Source organism: Pocillopora verrucosa, chromosome 4 (assembly GCF_036669915.1).
Source record: "Pocillopora verrucosa isolate sample1 chromosome 4, ASM3666991v2, whole genome shotgun sequence".
NCBI lineage: Eukaryota > Metazoa > Cnidaria > Anthozoa > Scleractinia > Pocilloporidae > Pocillopora > Pocillopora verrucosa.
Window position 1 is genome coordinate 7,683,291 of NC_089315.1, and position 19,640 is coordinate 7,702,930.

Sequence of the window (19,640 nt, forward strand, 5' to 3'; positions counted from 1 at the left end):
AGGTTATAGAGTCAGTAAAATTAAGTCCAGCATCTTATCAGCCATTAAGTCCCATCAGAACTGCCTAAATATGAAAAAAGGACACAAACTGTTATGGTATGGGGATATCTTGTGGTTATTATAACTTATTATGTAATTCCTGCAAGGTACTAAAACAAAGAGGGAGAAAGAGAGATGAAAAGAAAAAATGGAGAGAGGATAACATTAAAGAATAAACAAACTTGAGCCTAAAAAATAAGTCTCACCAAGAAAGAAGAAAATGATGATGCTGAAACATGCAATAAAGCTACAATGGCCAAAAAACAAGCCGCCATTGTAAAGCAGCTGCAAAATGATATTCTGAGACTTGCATCATGCAAAACTACCTCAAACCTAGAGGTGATTGTAAAATTTTGATAAATAAGAGGGACTATAACAAGCTGAATGGAAAAGCAACTGCTAAGGATGAAGATAAAAACAGGATTAACTAATGGTGAACTTAGTAAGTTTCGGTCAAGGTTTTCCTTCAAGGAAAAACAGTGCGGTAGCGCCTTTAATCAAATCTTCTGGCAATACAATCTGCATTGGAAACAGAAAACTAACATACCCCCCAAGATTCAAGAATAATAGAAGAAATTACAATAAACTTAACACCACTGATTTGTAATAACAAACCATCAAGAATATTTTTTGAACAAATCTACTTGCATAAATTAGTTTAAACAGATCACTGATCCACAAAGAGATACCAACCCGATTTGAGTTACTCGACATTGTGGGTCAGAAGGCCCTCTGGCCTCTACCTGCAGATAATAAAATATTATATAGGTATAACGAGTTCCACTGTAAATGAAATTATTACACAATTGTTTAAATGCGCACGATTGCTGTATCTGAACTAGATGGGATGTACATTGTATGGAATGGAACGCGAGGGAAGACATTCGAAAGCGAGGATAAAATATTACTTTGGGCAAAGATCATGGTACAGTTGTTGTATTTACTAATTGATCGCTTATTATATTATTATCTAGCGAACATTAATTTACATCAGAAAATGAAGAGAAACGCGTAAGACTTTATATTGATCAAGTCAATCAAATTCCTCCAGATAATGAAATCTACATTTGAATATGACACAATCTCGAACTCTTGAATGACAACCTAACCATCGAACTTGGACGCTACAAGTGAACACACGGAAGTACTCGAAGACGTTTCCTTTCTCTAGTATGAAAGTAACTCTGAACTCCTAGTCTATTCGAAATCCACGAAAATTTAAACTCAGTACAATAAAAACCTTGAGTACACTGCCAGATAGGCCTCATTCCATCAAGATCTCGCCCAAGGTTAAGCCGAGTAAGCGTCGATGAAGTTCCGATTGTAGACACAGTCTAAGCTGGTATATTCGCCTTAATACTCACCCTAGCGGCTTAGCTGCTGCCAGGAAGAACAGTAGTGAACTGTTTAAATCCTCCGATGAGCAATCTAGGACGATCCGGTCCTTTCTTTAGATTCCACAAATTTAAGGACAACGACTTCCGTAGAGCAAATGAGGACGAGTAAGAACTCACTGCCACTTGACAGGAAATAGGTCAGGTCCTATAGGGGGGTCATGGTATTGTTGATTTATTAGTGCACACAAAAATATGACTATATGAAGGAGAGATAAACAATAGCCTCTACTCGGCGGATATTTTTGTCTGCGGACATTATCTATTCCAAGATGCGGAAATTATCTATTCCAAGATGCGAACAGTTTTCCGAGAGCGAAGCTCGGGGAAAACTGTAAACAGTGAGCGAAAAGCTTACTGTATGTAGCGTGGAATGTTTTCTTTTGAGTGCTCTCTAGTACGACTTAATGAACAAATAGAGATTTCCCTTCTCCTGTAACAACCACAAAACCCTCTTTCATCTTGAATTAAGTTTGAAACGAAGACTTGTCGCAGTGAACGTAAGGTTTGATAATTGGGGAGTATCGCCTCGGTGATATTCTCGGATATCACCTAGTTTTAGCTGGGAGACATTCAGTCACATGCGGCGTTTAGACCAATCACGCGGGAGCAAAACGATCGGATGGATTATAAAACGTATTGGGTGACATTTCCTTCCCTTGAGCTTGAAATGCACAGACTCCCACACCCCCGGGGCCGGGGCATAAAGAGGCATTAGTGAGGAATTTTCCGTGGAAGGGCGGCGGAGAGCCGCAGTTAACGTTATCAGGTACTTTGAGGGCTTATCTATGTCATCAAGGATCAGGTGACGGGAATGATATTGAAAAGATGAAGAAAAATTATTTGCTATGGTTACAATGTCCATTTGAATGGTTCCGTTTTTCTTGCTTTGGAATCACAAGAAAGACAAGGGAGCCTAAAGGACACTGGTATTGCGATTAGCGCCAACTGAAGGTTAGCCAGGAGTAGCTGCCGTTCAGTGGAAAGAAGATTGGACGAAGAAAGATGAATCTAAGTCCTCACTCAACCCATTATATGAAACTGTGATTGTTCAAATTTTGATTTTCCTCTTTGCTGGATCTACCGAGATTTAACCATTTTGCTCCCACTGGGAACCTTAGTATTGCACTGTGTATCCTATGCTGCGCATAAATAACACGTAATCAAGCGAATAAGTGCACGCGCGTTCTGAGATTCAAATCAACGAACGAGGTGAACAGGTGGATAGTGTTTCCTCTCAAATTAATCGGTGACCTATGTTTTTTTGCATAATTTTGGTGAACAGATTGTCTCCTTTAAATTGGGAAAATTAAGAAAAAAATATCGGAGGAAAAAAGATTAGCGTTCACGCAGTCTTTTACTCGAGAATGCAAACTGTCACCTTGAAAGCAATGACTCGAGGAACGCTTTTAGTTTAAAATTGCGTGATTTTTCCACAAATTATATATTACATCGTTCTAGAGGCTCGAAGCTCTCTTCCTGTTAAGTATGTTTTTTAAGATTTACTTTAAAAAACCTAGTTTTCAGCAACTACAATCTGTACCGTGAACCGATGAAATGACGCCCGTGATTAGTGCCGCTGCAGGCATAAATGGGGTAAGATTGGTCCATCGTATCTCTTAAGCCAGCAAGGTGACTTACCTTTTTTGCAGTTTTCGAAACAAACAATAGAGCATTTAAGGAAGGTTAAAAAAAAAACTCTACGAATAATTTACCACTTGACATGTATTGTTTAAAGAGATTGTGTTTTTTAACAAAGATGATCATAGTTATGCATTGATCAATTCGAAGCTTCAACAAATTCCGGCCCTCCTGGGTCAAAATTGCCTCCCCTCTCAATATTGAAACATTTTTTTTGTGTGAACAACAAATGTTGTAGAATCTAGCAAAGTAGTGTTGCTGGTTGGTTTTTCGCTCGTAAGCATCAATCTTCAATGTGAAAATTGTCTTTCTAGGCCATTTGCTCCTGAAAGTAGAGTTTTTACCTTTAAACTAAACTCCTCCACTAAAACACGCGTATTGGAAAGACTTGAGACTTCAGGTTCAAATGCCCCACCCCCTGGGCACGGACGTTGGTCAAATGCCCGTGGGTTGCCCATGTCGGGGGGAGGGGGAGGATATTGAAGCGATCGTGATCGGCGCCTAAGATACGCTGTGGATGGGCGTTATCATTTTCCACCTACTGACTTAATGTATGTCTGTTTCCTTTTTCTTTGTCTCGCTGTGTTACTTAGCAAAGTTACCAATGTGCCAGGGTTTCATGTAATAAAGTTAAGGAATTTAGTTAAGCTTGTGTCTACCACCTTCTCTTAAGGGGTGGGGGGTTTGAGCAGGGTCATTAGCCTCAACTAGACAAAAAAATTTAGCCTTGGGATGTAGGGCATTATACAAGTTTAGCATTGAGCGCCAGCTAGTCTAATGCCTGCTATGTCATAGGGACGGGGGTGCGGAGGTTTACCTTGACGAGTGTATTAGGAGAAAAGTAGGGCACGAGTAACACGTCTCGGTAACAATATTTGTGCTTTGAACGTTCTGCTAAAGTTAGAAAAGGAGATTAGTCAGAAATGCTAGCAAGGATCAAAGATACTACGTAACGGTGCTGCGGGTTTTTTTTTGTTTGAGCTCCTGAAGCGTTCACATTCTTTTGTTTTTGTGTTCTCACTTTGTAACTGAATAAATTAATGGGGTTTTGCTGAAGATCAGACACTTAAACACAACTGCGATGCTTTCGAATATCCTGCATGGACAGGTCCAAAAATCCATGCAGAAACATATGACATAGGAATCTGTCAGAAAACATAACCCATGCACGTTATTAACCATGGTGGGTCTTTTTGCTTTCTGGCCTGATGTAAGGACAAAGATTTCCAGAAAAGTTTTTCCTGCTACATGAAGCAAATCTCACAAGTTCGTTTGGCGACTTGGCTCGAATTCCGGCATCAACAGTCATCTTCTTGAATCTGAGAAGGACCACCTACAACAGAGCAGCACTGCACGCCTTTTTGTCTAACCGTTTAGGGACCAGTTATCACATGGAGGTAAGTCAGGGGATTTTTTGGGAACACATCGTTTTCAGGGGGAACAGAACAGAACAGGGACCCATCGTTGCCAGGGGAGCATAAAGGGGGAACTATGCAAAATTTACCATCAGTGAGAGGGGATCATACTACAGAGCCTTAAAGGGGGCATCAGAAGGTTAATTTTATTGTGACACAAGCAAAATCTTCCGACCCCTATTTTTCCCATAGGGGGGAATTTTCTTTAAGGCCCTTCTTGGGCGCTGAGCAGATACCTCCTACACATCATTTGTCTTGTTACCAGCGTTGCGCGGAATCTTCAGGGTCCCACGCCCTATATATTTCGACTTGGTGGGGAAAAGTAGGCATTTTCATGGTCTTAACTACTATTCAAACAATTTTAAGACTGTCCGTTTCCAGATCGTAACCCTTTAACTCCCAGAAGGGATTAACATGTAAACTTCTCCCTATACTATACATGGCTTATCCAGCAAACAGGAAATGGGAATACTCAAATTCATAAAATAGAGGTTATCTTGATAAAACACCAAATTCTCATAACTAATTCACCAAGGAACGAATTGACAATTAGATATTGGGAGTTAAACCGTTAAGCATCATTAACTAGTAGGATAACAACTTCCAAGAGAAAGAACTTTGTCTATGTAAGAAGAAATTTCTTTAACACTGTAATTCTGTCACGTGTTATTAGTTAATATATGTAACAAAATATTTACATTAAAGACCCATTTTAAGTGACACAAAAAATGGTCTGGGGGTCCTAAAATGCTACTTTTTGGTTCCGAAACATTTCTCTTTTGGTTAGTCCACACTTGAGCTGCATAGGAAACAAAAGTCTAACGCCAGAAATGATTCAGCGCGCATTCAATTGCTAAATATCATGATACTAATCAAACTCATGAGCCCCACCGTGGCAAAGACCCAGGCAAACGCCAATCTCCATTTTCAATCAGTCACACCAGGCAAGTTTGCATATGTATTTTTATCCATTTAAGACTATATTTAATAACAATTCATTGACTTATATTGCGCAATTATCAATATAAAATTTTCAATTGCGCATTACAATGTTAAAAATTTAACTTTATCTAGATATTAAAGCTAAAAATAAAAATGTTGACTAACATTTACAACTGAAACTTGGACTTTTTTAGAGTGCATACTCTACATAATTTTTCTTGTTGACTGTAGGAAAATATGCATGGTTTAAGAACAAATCTTACTCTCATCACTCTCTGCAAAGGATATAGGTTAAAGTTAGATAAAATACTTTCTGTAACGTGGAGTTTAAACTTAACCTGCTTGTTTGCAGGTAATCCATAGTCTAAGAATATACTTAAAACTAAAAACTGAAAATGTACAACAGTTGGTCATATAAAAGCAACAAAAACTAAATTCTATAAGTCAACGCCAATAAAAAGGTTTCAACCATTCTCCTGGATAGAAAGATTCATCCTGGGTTAAAACAATGAGTTTGACCATTGCACGAGTGGCACAACAGTATATGGCATTTTTGCCTTGCCCTGGACAATCAGATGCAACATTTACAAGTATGACAACTGGTCTCTGTAGTCCGCTGTATTTGTGAAAAGTGCTCACAACAAGGCAATTTACATCATTACACCTGGCACGGACTATTCTTTCGAGAGGAAATTCTAATTCAAGATTTGGGGGGATAGCATTTTTATCACCATATAAAATGGCGATATCTCCAGCATTATACCCTTCACTGTAAATCGATTTGATAGTCTCCCTCAAAGTCGAAATTTGACAATCCTTCCGGTAGCTTCTCTCTTCAACGTGTTCACCTTTAAAATCATGACCCATTTCAAAGGGAATTGTGCCATGTTCGTGGCGTTTTGATGCATATTCCATGATACGTTGAGAATTTCTAACAACCTTTGTTAAGCATTTCAGAGGCACCCGTTCCCTTTCATCTGGCATGCCTGTGTAAAGATTGTGATTTATCTGTTTATCATCAAAGAAAAGCCAGAGATATCCGCAATTTAAATTGCGGCTAACAACACGTCTCCCCTTTTCCAGCCAGCCGGTGGAGGATCTCTGCTCTTCCTCTCTAAAATTCTCCAGTCCATCCATTATAACGTGCTTCACCATGGTTATACTTTCTTGCACGGCGGGCACTTCGAGGAACTTTTTGCGACTCATGGTACTGCACAAATCAAGATTACTGCCAACATTAACAATAGAAATCCATAATATTAGGACTTTCTTTGAACTGATTGCCCTCGTGTGAGCTTTCCAAATGATAGTATTCATAACAAATTATAGCAAAAAAAAACCATAATTTGGTGAAGAAAAACTATTATCATAGTGATAATCACCGTCGATATCATCACTGCTTTCAATTACTGCTAAACTACCTATCAGGGTTTTTACAAATTTTATCTTTCGTATAAACGAATTGACTAGATTTTGATTTCGTTTATGTCTGCATTCCCAAAATAGTTCAGAAAATAGATTAGGAAATATAATAAATTCGACGCTTAGCCTCCAAACAAGGAAGGACCTTGATTTGTCACGAGCCTGAGTAAACCCCCTACCCCCCCCCCCCCCCCCAACAGGGATTCCAATTTGGCGCTCCGGTTCTTTACGAACTGAGTCACAGAGTATTATGTGTTGAGCTTTGCAAATAGATTCATACGTGACGGTGAATGTCACGTTAACGGTTTACTAGTTATTCTATAACCTTAACCTAAGAGATCATATATCTAATCGTCATATGTGGTTTTAAAAGTTGACATCATGTTATCAATACCACTCCAATTACCATTGCCATCATCGATTTTTCAAATTGTTTATGAAGGGGTCACATTGCATCAGGGACTGCTCCTGCCAGCATTGACGTGAACTTTGACTAAATGCACGGAACACAATCTAACGTACCTACCACTAAAATTTAAATCTGTTTCTCATGCCAAATACTTTTAAGATTACAGAGCAGAAGTTTTCAAACTTTTTTTTCTTTAATTTTCCGATCTTACCTTTGGCTTTCAACATGTGTCACTCCTTTGAAGCCATTCCGCCTTACAAGAAATCGTTTCCAAAAACCCTACAGATACACAGAAAACAAATACCCCTGTCTTTTGCCCTTAGGGTTAAGGCCAACCCTAAAACTCGCTGTAGTTATACAGTGTATTGGTACCTTAAAAACGTAACCAGCAATGTAAAAAAAATGACTGGTTAGGACTAATGACGAACCAGTACATTTGTAAGCTAGAAATATGCGTTTAGTTTTTTTCTAATTACCTTATTTGATGCCTGAGTCCAACGTTCTCACATACATACAATATTTCCTCCTTGCGTAGGCTGGGGTCACGGTTACGGAGTTCCTTCATGAATTCGACAGCCACAAGAGTCTTTCCAGTGCCAGGTGCACCCTTTATCCACAATTCTCTAGAGTGGTTAATTTCATCGTACAATAATTCAAACTGTTCCTCAGTCAGCAGATTGTAGAAGCAGATTTCTTCCTTTGTGGACAGGATTGATGGTACTGCGGCTAAGATGCTTATCAATGATTCAAGAATCCCGTTCAACTTTTCTTCATTGTCCTCTTTCTCCTGACACGTGTACTCGCTAGGGTAACGGTTTCCCAGGTTTGAACAGAACTCAGGCTGAAATTCAGAGTTGCAACGGTGGCAATGTACCACATGGTAGCCAATGTAGAACCTTTCATAGCAGCCTCCATCAAGAACAAGGGCTTTCTTCAAGGTTTTAGCAACATCGTAGCTATAGGACTTGCCCAGCTCAACGGTAGAGCATGATTTAATAAGGGTAAAAAGGTGTAAACCTCCCAGTTGACAATCAAATAGAAGCAAATCACAAAAGATATCCTGCTGACAAGCTTCATCTCTTGCCCTTCTTTTTATGCAAGCACGCCAGGATAGGGCAGCCACAATACAAGCACGGCTGGAAGCATGCCTCTGCTGGATCAATTTTACAATTAACTTTGCTTCTTCTGGTAGGTTTTCTTCAAAACCTCTTGGATAAATTGGACATCCTTCTGAAACTTAAGATTGTAAATACAATGAGGAGATTATCAAAGACTGTACTTGTGACAGAAGTAGGAAATAAGGGTTCGAAGAGAGTCAACCAGGGCGTTTGCAGGGATTATGTTGATTCCCATCAGGTTATTCTTCCCCCCCCCCCTCTCTCTCTCTCTCTCTCTCTCTCTCTCTCTCTCTCTCTCTCTCTCTCTCACAAAATCAATAATTTGAACTGTCAATATTTACCTTTGAAGAAAGATTCCCTGATTTCTCCAACAGAGTCTTTTGGAGACAGTAAAACTCCCTTGGCCAGGAAACGTTTTTGAAACTTTGCTACCTTCTTTTTCAAGACTATTTGAAGAAAAGCACTTCAGTTAGGACAAAATTAAAGAGAAAAGATAGGGATATACACACAGCTAATTTTCCCTTTCTACTTTTTAACAATATTTGAACATTCTGTAAGACTTATTATCACACTTCATGCTAATATATACTACCCCTTTCCCCTTCTCATACATACACCATGCAAACTAGGCTCCTTTTTTAGCAACAGTTAATGTACATGTACTGAGTGGTGCTTTTTCTCCCTACCTCCTCTTTTCATTACAACTTCTAGCATGTGTTTACCACTTGTCACGCGTTGCTTCCACTCTTTAAAGGTAAGGAGGTGAGCAGTGTCCTGTCCCACCTTATAGCTCTTTGGACCTCTAGCAAACACAGCACCTTCCATTCCAGCAACATAAATTGCAATAACAAAATGATTTTCCTTATTCTGAACTGGGAAGAATTTCACATTCCAGTGAGTAAATCTCCGAGGAGTACAACACCACTCCATTTCTTCAATGAGAGACTTCACTACTCGTTCACACTTTATAAAACTGAATTCGTCAAAGTCCATAGGATAACCATGTACAATGCTTTTATCTGATATCCCAAGGAGAGCTATCCCTCCAGTTACATTGGCAAAGGCAGATAATTGTTTTTGGATACCATATTTTTCTTTATTGATTTTCTCTACTACTGTATGAGAGCTGGAACTGTAATCTTTAAGTTGAACTACTCTTGACTCATGAAAATCCAGTGTCTCCTCGTAAACAAAAGTTACACGCAGACAAGGAAGTTTTTCAAGAGAAAATTTACACCGTGGTGTATCTGCAAGCAGCTCTAATGTTTTATTGAAAGATGCTTTATGTGTTCTGGCATCACCAGCCAGAAACAAATTGTATTCTAAAGTAATCAAGTGATCTGGTGCCTTGATAAAAAAAGAGATCACATCATTTTCTATTTTACGGTCAATGAGGTCAGAGTAGCTCAATGGCTGTATTGCAGGTGCCAATTTGTTCTCAAATGTCTGCCAAATGCTATCCAACTTTTTCCAAAAAGTACTAGGTCTCAGATGTGAATAATTCTCTAACTTTATCTCTAGTACTCCACCACCAGAGTTGAGTAATGCACATGTAGCTGCAAGAATATCTTCACAGTCATTTGTTTTCTCTCCAAGGCTTATTTTTTGGTGAAGAACAGTTTCAGCCAGATCGGGCCTATAAAAATGCAATATTGTTGAGGTAACTTCAAACAAAGGTTATCTTGAAGAAGGACAAACTTAATTGTAGGGTAGGAAATTTTGGTAGTTGTTAATCATGCCCCACTCCATCCTGGTTCAATGTGAATGGTCAACTTTATGCAGCAGAGAAGTTGCATTCTAGAAATAAGCAATACTGGAAATGGGTAAGGGGTGTCAAAAGGTGACATTTTTCCCACACAACTTTCCTCAGATTATATCATTTTGACCAAAATGAGGAAGAGTTTTGATGAATTGATCACACTTAGCCCCAAAGAGTTTCAATGAACTAGTCACACTTAACTCCATTTAGAAGGTGAAGCAGCCACTGTAGATGCAATGCTACCCTCAATGCAGGGGACAACCATTAAACATAGCATAATGATTAAAGATTCTGACTTTTCCAAGCTGGGTTACAGTTGGACATTTAGGCATTGGCTGTTTTGAGGCAGTGAAAAAGTGTATTCCAAACACTGCATATAACCCTGGACTGAGGACAACTGAAATTCTCTCTTCAAGTGCTTGTGTGTAATTTACAGGAATATAAATTACAGAACATTTTATGTTATCAAAAGTCCAGTTTTTTTTAAGCCAGCAACTAACAGGTTCATTAATTTCTAGTAATCACTGAATGAAAGTGTCAGTCAGAGTTAGATAAGCTAATTACTACCATTCACAGTTTTTGGGTTAAAAAGTCATAAGAGATAAACCAATATGCCATGCCATGAACATACATGTAGCCATTACTTTATTTTGTGTAACCAAAGGAATACCTTACCTTAAGACCATTTGAGTAAGATAAATTAATTTTTTAAGTTAGAGGAAACATGTAGCTCATGCTACAGTACATAAGTTTGCCATGGAGGTTTTAAGGTGGCCTAAAACAGTTGTTGGGGTAAAGGACTATGTTCTGGAGATCATAACATGTCACTGTACAAAAGAGCACAACATACCTTTCTCTATAAGGATTCATCCTGATCAATTTACTTTCTGGAGGCGTGTACAAAACCACCTGAAAAGTACAATGTAACCCAGGTAAAATGTCAGGCGGGATATAGGCGGGATCCCGGCAATCCCACCCAGGATCCCAGGTGGGAATGGCGGGATCCCGCCTTAGGTGGTGGGATCCCACCTTTCCCACCTGGGATGAAAATTTGATCCCACCTGGGATCCCGCATTTAATGCGGGATTCCTGCATCCCACCCGGGATCCTAGGTGGGACTTTTGCATTCTACCAGGGATCCTGGTCGGGATTTACATATCCCACCTGGGATTCTTTATCCCAGCTACGAAAATATTGTTTTGCTGTTTTTATTCTTACAAAACGTTTTTGTGAGAGTTCCAATTCTTATGGATCATCCACACACTCCGCAAATATTTGGCATGCAGACAAGACAGAGGTGGTCACTGTTCCCTTTGAGAAAATACACCTTTTAAATGACTTCTTCAATTTGCTTTATTTGAAACTCTGATCTGAAAATATTTTTAAAACAAGACTTGTTAGTAGTGAGAAGTACAAACCGAGTTTCTTTTCATAACTTAATTTCTTAAATGTCCCAATCACTGGACCTCCTAAAAAATATTACTTCTTTATATTTTTGGTGCAAAATACAATTCCTTCTTTACATACAAATGAAAAGTACAAGTCACAGTTTAATAATAACAGCTCTAAAGTTTACTTGTTGTTCTTCTCTGAGTCAGAGATCAACAAAATTTTTCTATACCTTGTAGGTCTGGTATAAAATTGTACTTGTAGGATAAAATGACAACCTTGTATCTTCGTTCTCTCCACCCCTTTCCAAGCTCGGTAACGCTTCGGACTGTGCATAACCATTTGCAGACGATAATTCCAATGCACCTCTGTAATCGCATGTAGTTGCTTCTGTCTCTCGTGCAATTGTTTTCTCCGTTATAAGACGCACTTGACTCTGTTGGCACCTCTGCTAGTTCACTGGAAAGACCGACTGAGGAATCGAGATGGCTAGCTGTGTTGAAACGTGTTGCTGAACGCTTGTTGTGGTCAAGCCTTGTTGATTTGGGTACTGGTACACTGGGATCATCTAGGTATCTCTTATACTTCCTAATGTTATTGGCTTGTGTTGTTTGTCACCTTCGCCGTGAACATAACTCAAGTGGGTTTCGAGTCTTTCTTTCCTCGAAAACTTTCGGCCACAAATCTTGCATTCTTGTTCGATTCTTGTCGATTATTTCTACATAGAGTGAATTCACATCATTATTTATGTCATCATCAAAACATGAATCCAAGGTATCCACCATCTAAGAGAGGAGAACCGGTCAGAAGAGACAGGATAATGTTGCGCCCTTCTCTTGAGACTGCAATGGGTCAAGCCAGCGGATTCTCTTTGCTAAAAGGTCCACGTGATCATGCCCGTAATCGGAAATAAAGAAAACTCCATTTGGCGCTCATCTTTGAATGTACTTTTCATCGGTTAACCGCTCTTGCTTCAAGTTGTTTCTTTTCCCAACTGTTTTGCCTAATATAACACTTCTAAAGATTGGTTTTATTGTGGTTTAATGGGAAAACGAGAACAGCGTGAGTGTTTTAAATGAAAAGAAAGTCGTTGGCGCCGTGAACTTAAAAGAAGGGACAATTAATAGTTGACATATCGACTGGTTCAAACAACGATCGAGTGGCCATTTAAAGCTAGGATTTTTAGAAGTTTGTGGTGAGTACAAATTGCCATATTCGTTACGTGATCAAAATCTTATCAAAGAATAGAAATAACGGCTTGAATTAAGCTTACCTAACACTCAGCGCAACTGAAACTCAAATAATTCTGAGAATCGAATTGGTCGCTTGCATACTGCAGTTTCCTAAGCTTACACTTTACAATGAAATAAATCTATGAGTAAGGTTTCAAGATTACTTTAGTCACATTTGGGAACATTCTGACCTTGCTTTGCTTTGAAAAATTCGACTGAAGAGAGAGCAGACTTTCAATCAGTACCTTTGTCAAAATTTTGATAACATGAATTATTGAGGTTTTGTCTTTCTTTTATTCTTTGATACACAACAGCCAATTTTTTTAAACGTTGAGCCTTATTACACTGTAGATGGTCTGCTTAAATGATGAAGAAAAAGTAATATGCTGAGTTGTGCTGTTATTCTTTAAGAATGTTCGGTTAAGAAATTTGTTAATGAAACAAGTCAAACACATGCTGGTTCATTGCAAATAAATTATGAGATCTTTATCACATATAGTCTGTGTATTCATGTACTGTTTGAATCATTTATGATCAACAGCTTGGTAAGACAATGGGATCCCATTGGAGGTGTCAGTATGTTCTATAGCTAGTTGGAAAGTTTTGGACCCTCAGTGGATTGATGGGGTCTATAGCTCACCTAGAAAATTTTATCCTCTTAATTTTAAGATATCCTATCTAGTACATTTCATAAATCTGTGGTCTCCAGTGATAAACAGGATCCCTCAAAGGATTTTTCTGAAAGTGGGAATCCATCTGTAATTTTATGCAGAGTCTAAACTGGGATTGGCAGGATCCCAGATGCAATCCTGCCTGGGATATGATTTCCCATGTGGGAAACTATCTGAAATTTGAGGCAGGATCCTAAGAGGGATTGGTGGGATTCTAGGTTTAATCCTGCCCGGGATGTGCTTTCTCAGGTGGGATGCTATTAGGAATTTAAGGTGGGATCCCAACTTCAATTGGCGGGATCCCAATTTCATGGGACTGTTAAGTGGTTTTGATATGCAGGTGGTATTAAAAATGTCATATATATTAAATAGAGTGAATTTCCATGGTATTTTGGTCAGTGATTTTGGTAGTGCTGTGAGGTTCTGTTGTATATCCATCCCAATAGTAGATAACTTTAAGTGCTCTTACATGTGTTCATATAAATGCAATAATGTGTATCTGATATACTCTAGGTCACACCTGCAGTGAACACCAAAAGCTCTACATCCGTGGTTTGTTTCTAAGATGCATCAACCAATGAAATTTTTCTACTGTGACTGGGGTTTTAGCTAACAAACAGTAAAATCATTAGAAAGGGTGCATCTAATTAATGTAGCACTTGGCCTTCTATGTGTAGGGGGACAGGGGTGCAGGAAGTGGGAGCAGAAATAAAGAAGGCAATAGTTTGTTGTTTATTTCTGGGTATTATTCAGTCAAAAACACTTATCTAGCAAAGTTTTGAATTTTTCCATTTAACATCCACTAATGCTTAAAAGAAAATTTTGGAAGCAAGAAAAGTAAAATTGTACTCAGGCTGGAAAAACAGCATTCATTCCAGTGAACTTGGAAATCCCTTCAATTCAATTACGTCATAAGTCATGACCTGCAATAACTTTCATTGAAACCCAATGATCTCCCTGCCAAAGCAAAGGTCAGAAAATGAACAAGAATGTTAAGTTTTGGAACAGTTTGAATGTTAAACCCAGGTTTCTGATCGTACAAAAATAAATACAATGATGAGTAGCACAATCACCATACCCACTTCTGTAACATGTATGGAAAATGTGAAAATTGCTAGTTTGGGACAAAATCACTTCTTTAGGTCTGTTTTAAACTCACATTTATTATTACAACTGATTTATTTCAAACTGTTTTATTTTTGTCACATTTGATTCAAATTTGTATTTACCCATAATCCCTTGTGGGTGTGGTCTTTTTCACAAATAATCAATTTCGAGTTCACTGACACAGTAAAAAGTAGAAATAATAACATTTTGTATTACATGGAGGCTAGTATCTCCCTAGTGAGATCAACTGGCACTCTAAAAACTGACTTTCTGCCTCTTTTTACAACTTGAAGATCACATCACCATTTTTCTCTTTCAGCTCTCTTTTTGCGATTCTTTTCATTATATTTTAGATTCCTTAGCCTATTCTTTTCCTGTTTTTTCCTTCTCCACTCTTTGATCCTCGCAAGCTTTTCTTCCTTTTCGTTAACCATACCTCTTGTCAAGCGCACTTGTCGTGACCGGAAGCGAGTTGTGTTACCTTTTTATGTTACGTGCATGAACTGATTGCGAAACGCGTGATTGTAACAATAGGCTATTCATCTTAAGGATAAAATATAGAATTACAGACAGATGAGATCGATTTTGGAGAGAGAATACCACGACGTGTACCCACAAAGTGAGAGCTGTAAATCGTGAGAAATATTAAATCTGGTGAAAATCTTCATACGCGAGAGTTTCCTTTGTCGGCGAGCACCATTTCCCGACACACTTGAAGCGATATTTACAGATGGCTAAATCTCAGAAAAAATTATTGAGCTTGAAGACCCCCGACCCTTGATAAAATGGCAGAAACCAAAATAGGAAAGGTTACCAAGATATTTTCGACACGGAGATGAAAAGATGAAGGCCAAAATGGCGGAGCAAACAGCAGATTTCATAGCACTTTTGGTGGCATTTGTGGCGAGACTCCGTTCTCAATATGGCGTCAACATGGTAAAAAGCGTAGCGACTTGGTCAAAAGTGAATATTTTGGCCGTTTCTAAAGATATGGACCCGAAAATTTGCAAATGACAAGAGAAACTTATGAGCATTGAAGTGTAATCGATTTCGAAACCCGACTTTGCCGTGTTTAAAGTATATTAGCGAAGGAGAAGGTAAGTTGATGAAAAATATTATTGCGTAATCAGGTTTTACAAAACCGTAGCGACTGTTTTACACTGATATTTCTCCGTTTATAGTCAATCCTTTAGACTGATTTTTCGCTATTTTAGAACACCAAGTATGAGCATTTGGTTAATGTGTTTTTGTTCCCACAGGATTCCAGTTCAGTCATTCTGCGGACAAGAACTTGGTGTACTTCCGAATTCTGAAACCCAGCGTTACACAAAGGATACTTAAGAACGATGAATCTTTTCTATGCGTTTTAATAAACTTGAAATGTCAAAGTTTTGCTCAAATGTAGTGTTTATTGTGTGTTATCATTAGGTGTAATTTGTTTGCTCAAACGAGCTTTCTTTTCACTGAAAAATGTATTTAAAAAATTTTACCACTGAGATTGTGTTACGCGTTACAACCAAAATTGGCTCGATTTTTCATCTTTCACGGGTATTTTCTCAAAGACAGTAATGTGTTTTTCTGATTTTTTGCTTTCACTATAATCAATAAGAACAATTTTACCTGTAAGCAAAGATTTGGCTTCAATGAAAATGTAAAACAGAAGAAATCATTGAAAGTTTGCAGTCAACCCCCTATGGGCATGGTGATTGTGCTACTCATCAATATGATAAGTTTGGACTAAAATTAGGTAATGAACATAATTTCTCATCTCAGAGCAGTAGTTCTAAAATACTTGTCCTGATTTAGTTGATATGGCACTCGCACAGTAATCTTTTCCACAATGTCAGTTAATATCTGTTTCCTTAGTCCTCTTGCACTGTGACTTATCCTTAGACTGATGTGATTGATCAAGGAATAAATGATACCTCATACCTCATGGTTACCTCACTGATTGCTGTTTCAATGTTACGATAAAAATTGATCTTCTTTAAAAAAAAAAAGTTCTTACCTTACCTAACTAGACGGAAAGGGAGTATGAAGAGGATAAGTTCTTAAAGAAACTGTGGTGCTGCGTTGGCAGAAAAGTATAGCACCTGGTAATTTGGTATTATCAACTGAGCTGATAACATAAATGTAGTGTGACCTTCAAGAATGTTCTAGAAGTAGCTGTATCATGCTGAGTCATCCCTGAATCAATACATAAATAGAATCTGTTGTAGTGTTACGGAACGTTCTAGATCCTCAACCGTACCTATAAAAGCAGAGCTTGTAACTAGATGTAGAGAGTAGTTTAGTTGCTGGTATAGCCCGTCAGATATCAATTAAGGTGTATGCTGCAGAATACAAGACGTCCACACTTCATGGTGTCAGGAAGTGGATTACAAATATTGAAGATAAATCTCGTGGATCCAAGCGAAGACAGAAGAATTAATTGCGGGCGCTAAAAGAATCCAGCGGTGTTATTGGACAGACCAGAAGCCTTTTAAAACACTGCCACTTGTGAGATTTGAAGTGAATTTCAAGGTTCACACATTGAAGAAACTGCATTTCTGCGAAAGGCCAGAGCCTAGCATACACTTAGTGAACGTCACGAGGACAACAAAAGAATTGACAGAATGGACAATCAAGAGGACCCTCCGGTGCAGGAGAATCCCCCAGAAGCACCTCTAGCACAACTCATTGTGTCACCTACACAGATGATGATGTACAGTCAGTTACCAATGCCACCTCCAATGAGTCTCAAGGGGAACCTGGCAGAGAACTGGACTTTTTTTAAAGAGAGTTGGGAGAGCTATAAAATAGCAACTGAACTTGGTAAGAAACCCAAACAAGTCATTTTGGAAACTCTTTTAAAAGATAGTTCTGGGAAGAGAAACTTACCAAATAGCTAAAAATCTGCCTGTAGCTGATCACACAGATCCTAATAGTTTCTTGCAGGCCTTGACGCAGTATTTTGAACCACAGGGGAATATTATTTTTGAGCATTACCTGTTCAACAATGCCAACCAAGAAAATGAAAGTGCTTATGGTCCTCTGTGTGACGAACTGATTCGAGACAGACTGATGATTGGAATCAAAAGCCATGAAGTCAGAAAATGACTACTCCGTGAGAAAGCTCTCCCTCTCAATACAGCCTTAGACATAATTAGAGCTGCAGAAACAGCCAGTGATCAACTGAAAAAGATTGATTGAGAAATAGAAACTTCAGTACATGCTGTCAAGTACAAAGGAAAGAAACCAGATTTTACATGAAGAGTAGAGACGGTGAAACAATGCAAATATTGTGGAACAAACCACAACTTGCGCCAGTGTCCGGCTTATGGAAAAAAAGCAGCAAGTGTAACATGAAGAACCATTTTGCTAAGATGTGCAGAAGTCGAGATCAAGAATCTCAAAGGAGAACACAGAAACCTGTGAAGAGTGCTTCCAAGAAACCTAGGAGGAGTATTCATCAAATTGAAGAAGCTGAATCAGCGAACACAGATGATGAAGTTTACTGCAAGTATTCAGTCATTGACACCAGCCGTTCTAAATACATGATTGAACCTCAACTAAGAAGTGGACATACAAGTAATTGGATTGAGGTAACCATGCAGATTGATAGCAGATCAGAGGTTAATTGTTTGAGAATGGAAGATTTTATAAAGATTCAAAACCAACCAGACTTTAAGAAAACTCGTGCCATTTTGAAAGCGTACAATGGAGAACGTGTGCTTCCCAAAGGCGAAGTCTACCTTGACATCCAGATTGGTGGAAAAATTACCAGAGCAAAATTCTTAGTGATTGATGATGCTCCAAGTTCACTGTTATCAGGAAAAACATGTGAGGAAAGGAAAACGGAAATGCCTAACTTTTATGGAATGTTGTCAAAGTTTGCCGATTTCTGTTGCTTTCACCGCCATATTGAAAATGAAGCTACTACAATGCAACGCAATCGGAGTGCGCACACCGCCTGCGGTCGCCTCACCTCCCACGCACAAATAAATTCTCAAAATGGCCGCCCGCAATTAACATTCAAAATTGTCTTGGTTTTAACTTGTTTATAATTTTCACCAGAAAGTAACTCATTTAGACATTACTCAATCTGGGGGCGAACTCGACTCGGTGGGGTCGAACTCGAAAAAGTGTGGGGGCGAACACGGTACATGGCGGACTCGTAGGGACGTCCAAACCAATTTCTCAGATTTCTTTTTCTTAAGTGACTTGAATTCACCTATTCCAAACTAAATTTTACATGCGAAGCTTAATTTTTCTGTTGTTATAACTTACTTGGTTTGACACTTTTCTTACCCGCACATTGACTCAACTTTGTCCGATCTGTCTGATCGGACAAACGATGCGATCTAATGTAGTGCCTTATTCTGATACCAAAGGACTAATTATCATCCGATCAAAATTAATCTGCATGAAATAAAAAAGTTCTCACCTTACATAAATAGATAGAAAGTGCGTTACGCTGTTTCATCCACGTTCTACACTCCCTCAAATGGCTTCCACGCTGTGGTACAGTCAAACTCACCTCGTGAACGCTAAGGTGATGCAATATACAGCTTCTATGATGCAAGATCGATTTCCAAATGGTAAATGCTACGTCACAAGTATGCGGTCAATAACGCGCGCTCAAGCATAAACGAAATAATTTGCAGAAGGCATTTTCTTACTTCCAGTGTTTTTGAGGAACATTTTTAGCAGGTGCACAAAGTCTGGAGGTTTTTCTGTAAAAAAACGTGGAGTCTGCGTGACATAATGGAGCGCAGGCCCATTTGAAAGTTTTTTGCCCCTTTGTCCATGGTGGCACTTCACAACACTCCTTGACACAGCCGTGAAAGTGACTACAAGAGGTTTTTGGGTAAAAAAAACTGCCAATGGGGCCTGCGCTCCATTATGTCACGCAGACTTCATTTCCGCTTATCGTGCAAACTTCCTAATTTCAATAACACGATCCGATCCGTGATCCTATCCATGATCGGATCCGTGATGCAATCCGTGATCCAATCCGGTCCGGTTTAGATTTTGTCGACGCTGGAATTCACTAACCATGTGACTAAAAGCAAAGGGATCGGCCAATGATTGTATCTGATGATTCAAAGTTTGAGCGGGAA

At 38.8% G+C, this 19,640-nt stretch overlaps 2 protein-coding genes across 5 annotated transcripts in view; both read right to left on the bottom strand.

The window, feature by feature from the left end:
• Positions 1-1,558, bottom strand: part of LOC131786267 (tyrosine-protein kinase CSK) — a 12,311-nt gene extending 10,753 nt beyond the window's left edge. Inside the window, exons 1-2 of the mRNA XM_059103300.2 lie at positions 1,404-1,558; positions 733-782 (exon numbers count right to left, since the gene is read on the bottom strand). Coding sequence (XP_058959283.2) covers positions 733-753 — 21 coding nt within the window. The 5' untranslated portion in view covers positions 754-782; positions 1,404-1,558. The remainder of the gene's footprint in view (positions 1-732; positions 783-1,403) is intronic.
• A 3,619-nt stretch (positions 1,559-5,177) lies between these two features.
• LOC136280554 (schlafen family member 9-like) lies at positions 5,178-19,078 on the bottom strand. Of its 4 annotated transcripts, none has more exons than XM_066165955.1 (6): positions 18,965-19,078; positions 10,990-11,048; positions 9,067-10,016; positions 8,722-8,826; positions 7,739-8,498; positions 5,178-6,641 (listed from the first exon to the last, which is right to left on the bottom strand). In XM_066165955.1, exons 1-6 carry the CDS (start codon positions 19,001-19,003, stop codon positions 5,876-5,878), a joined length of 2,679 nt encoding a protein of 892 aa, XP_066022052.1. In that variant the 5' UTR covers positions 19,004-19,078; the 3' UTR covers positions 5,178-5,875. The 4 variants fall into 4 exon arrangements, with proteins under 4 accessions (XP_066022052.1, XP_066022051.1, XP_066022054.1 ...); XM_066165954.1 differs by having other exon boundaries at positions 5,178-6,659; XM_066165957.1 differs by having other exon boundaries at positions 5,178-6,659; positions 18,970-19,062.
• Positions 19,079-19,640: the final 562 nt, after the last annotated feature.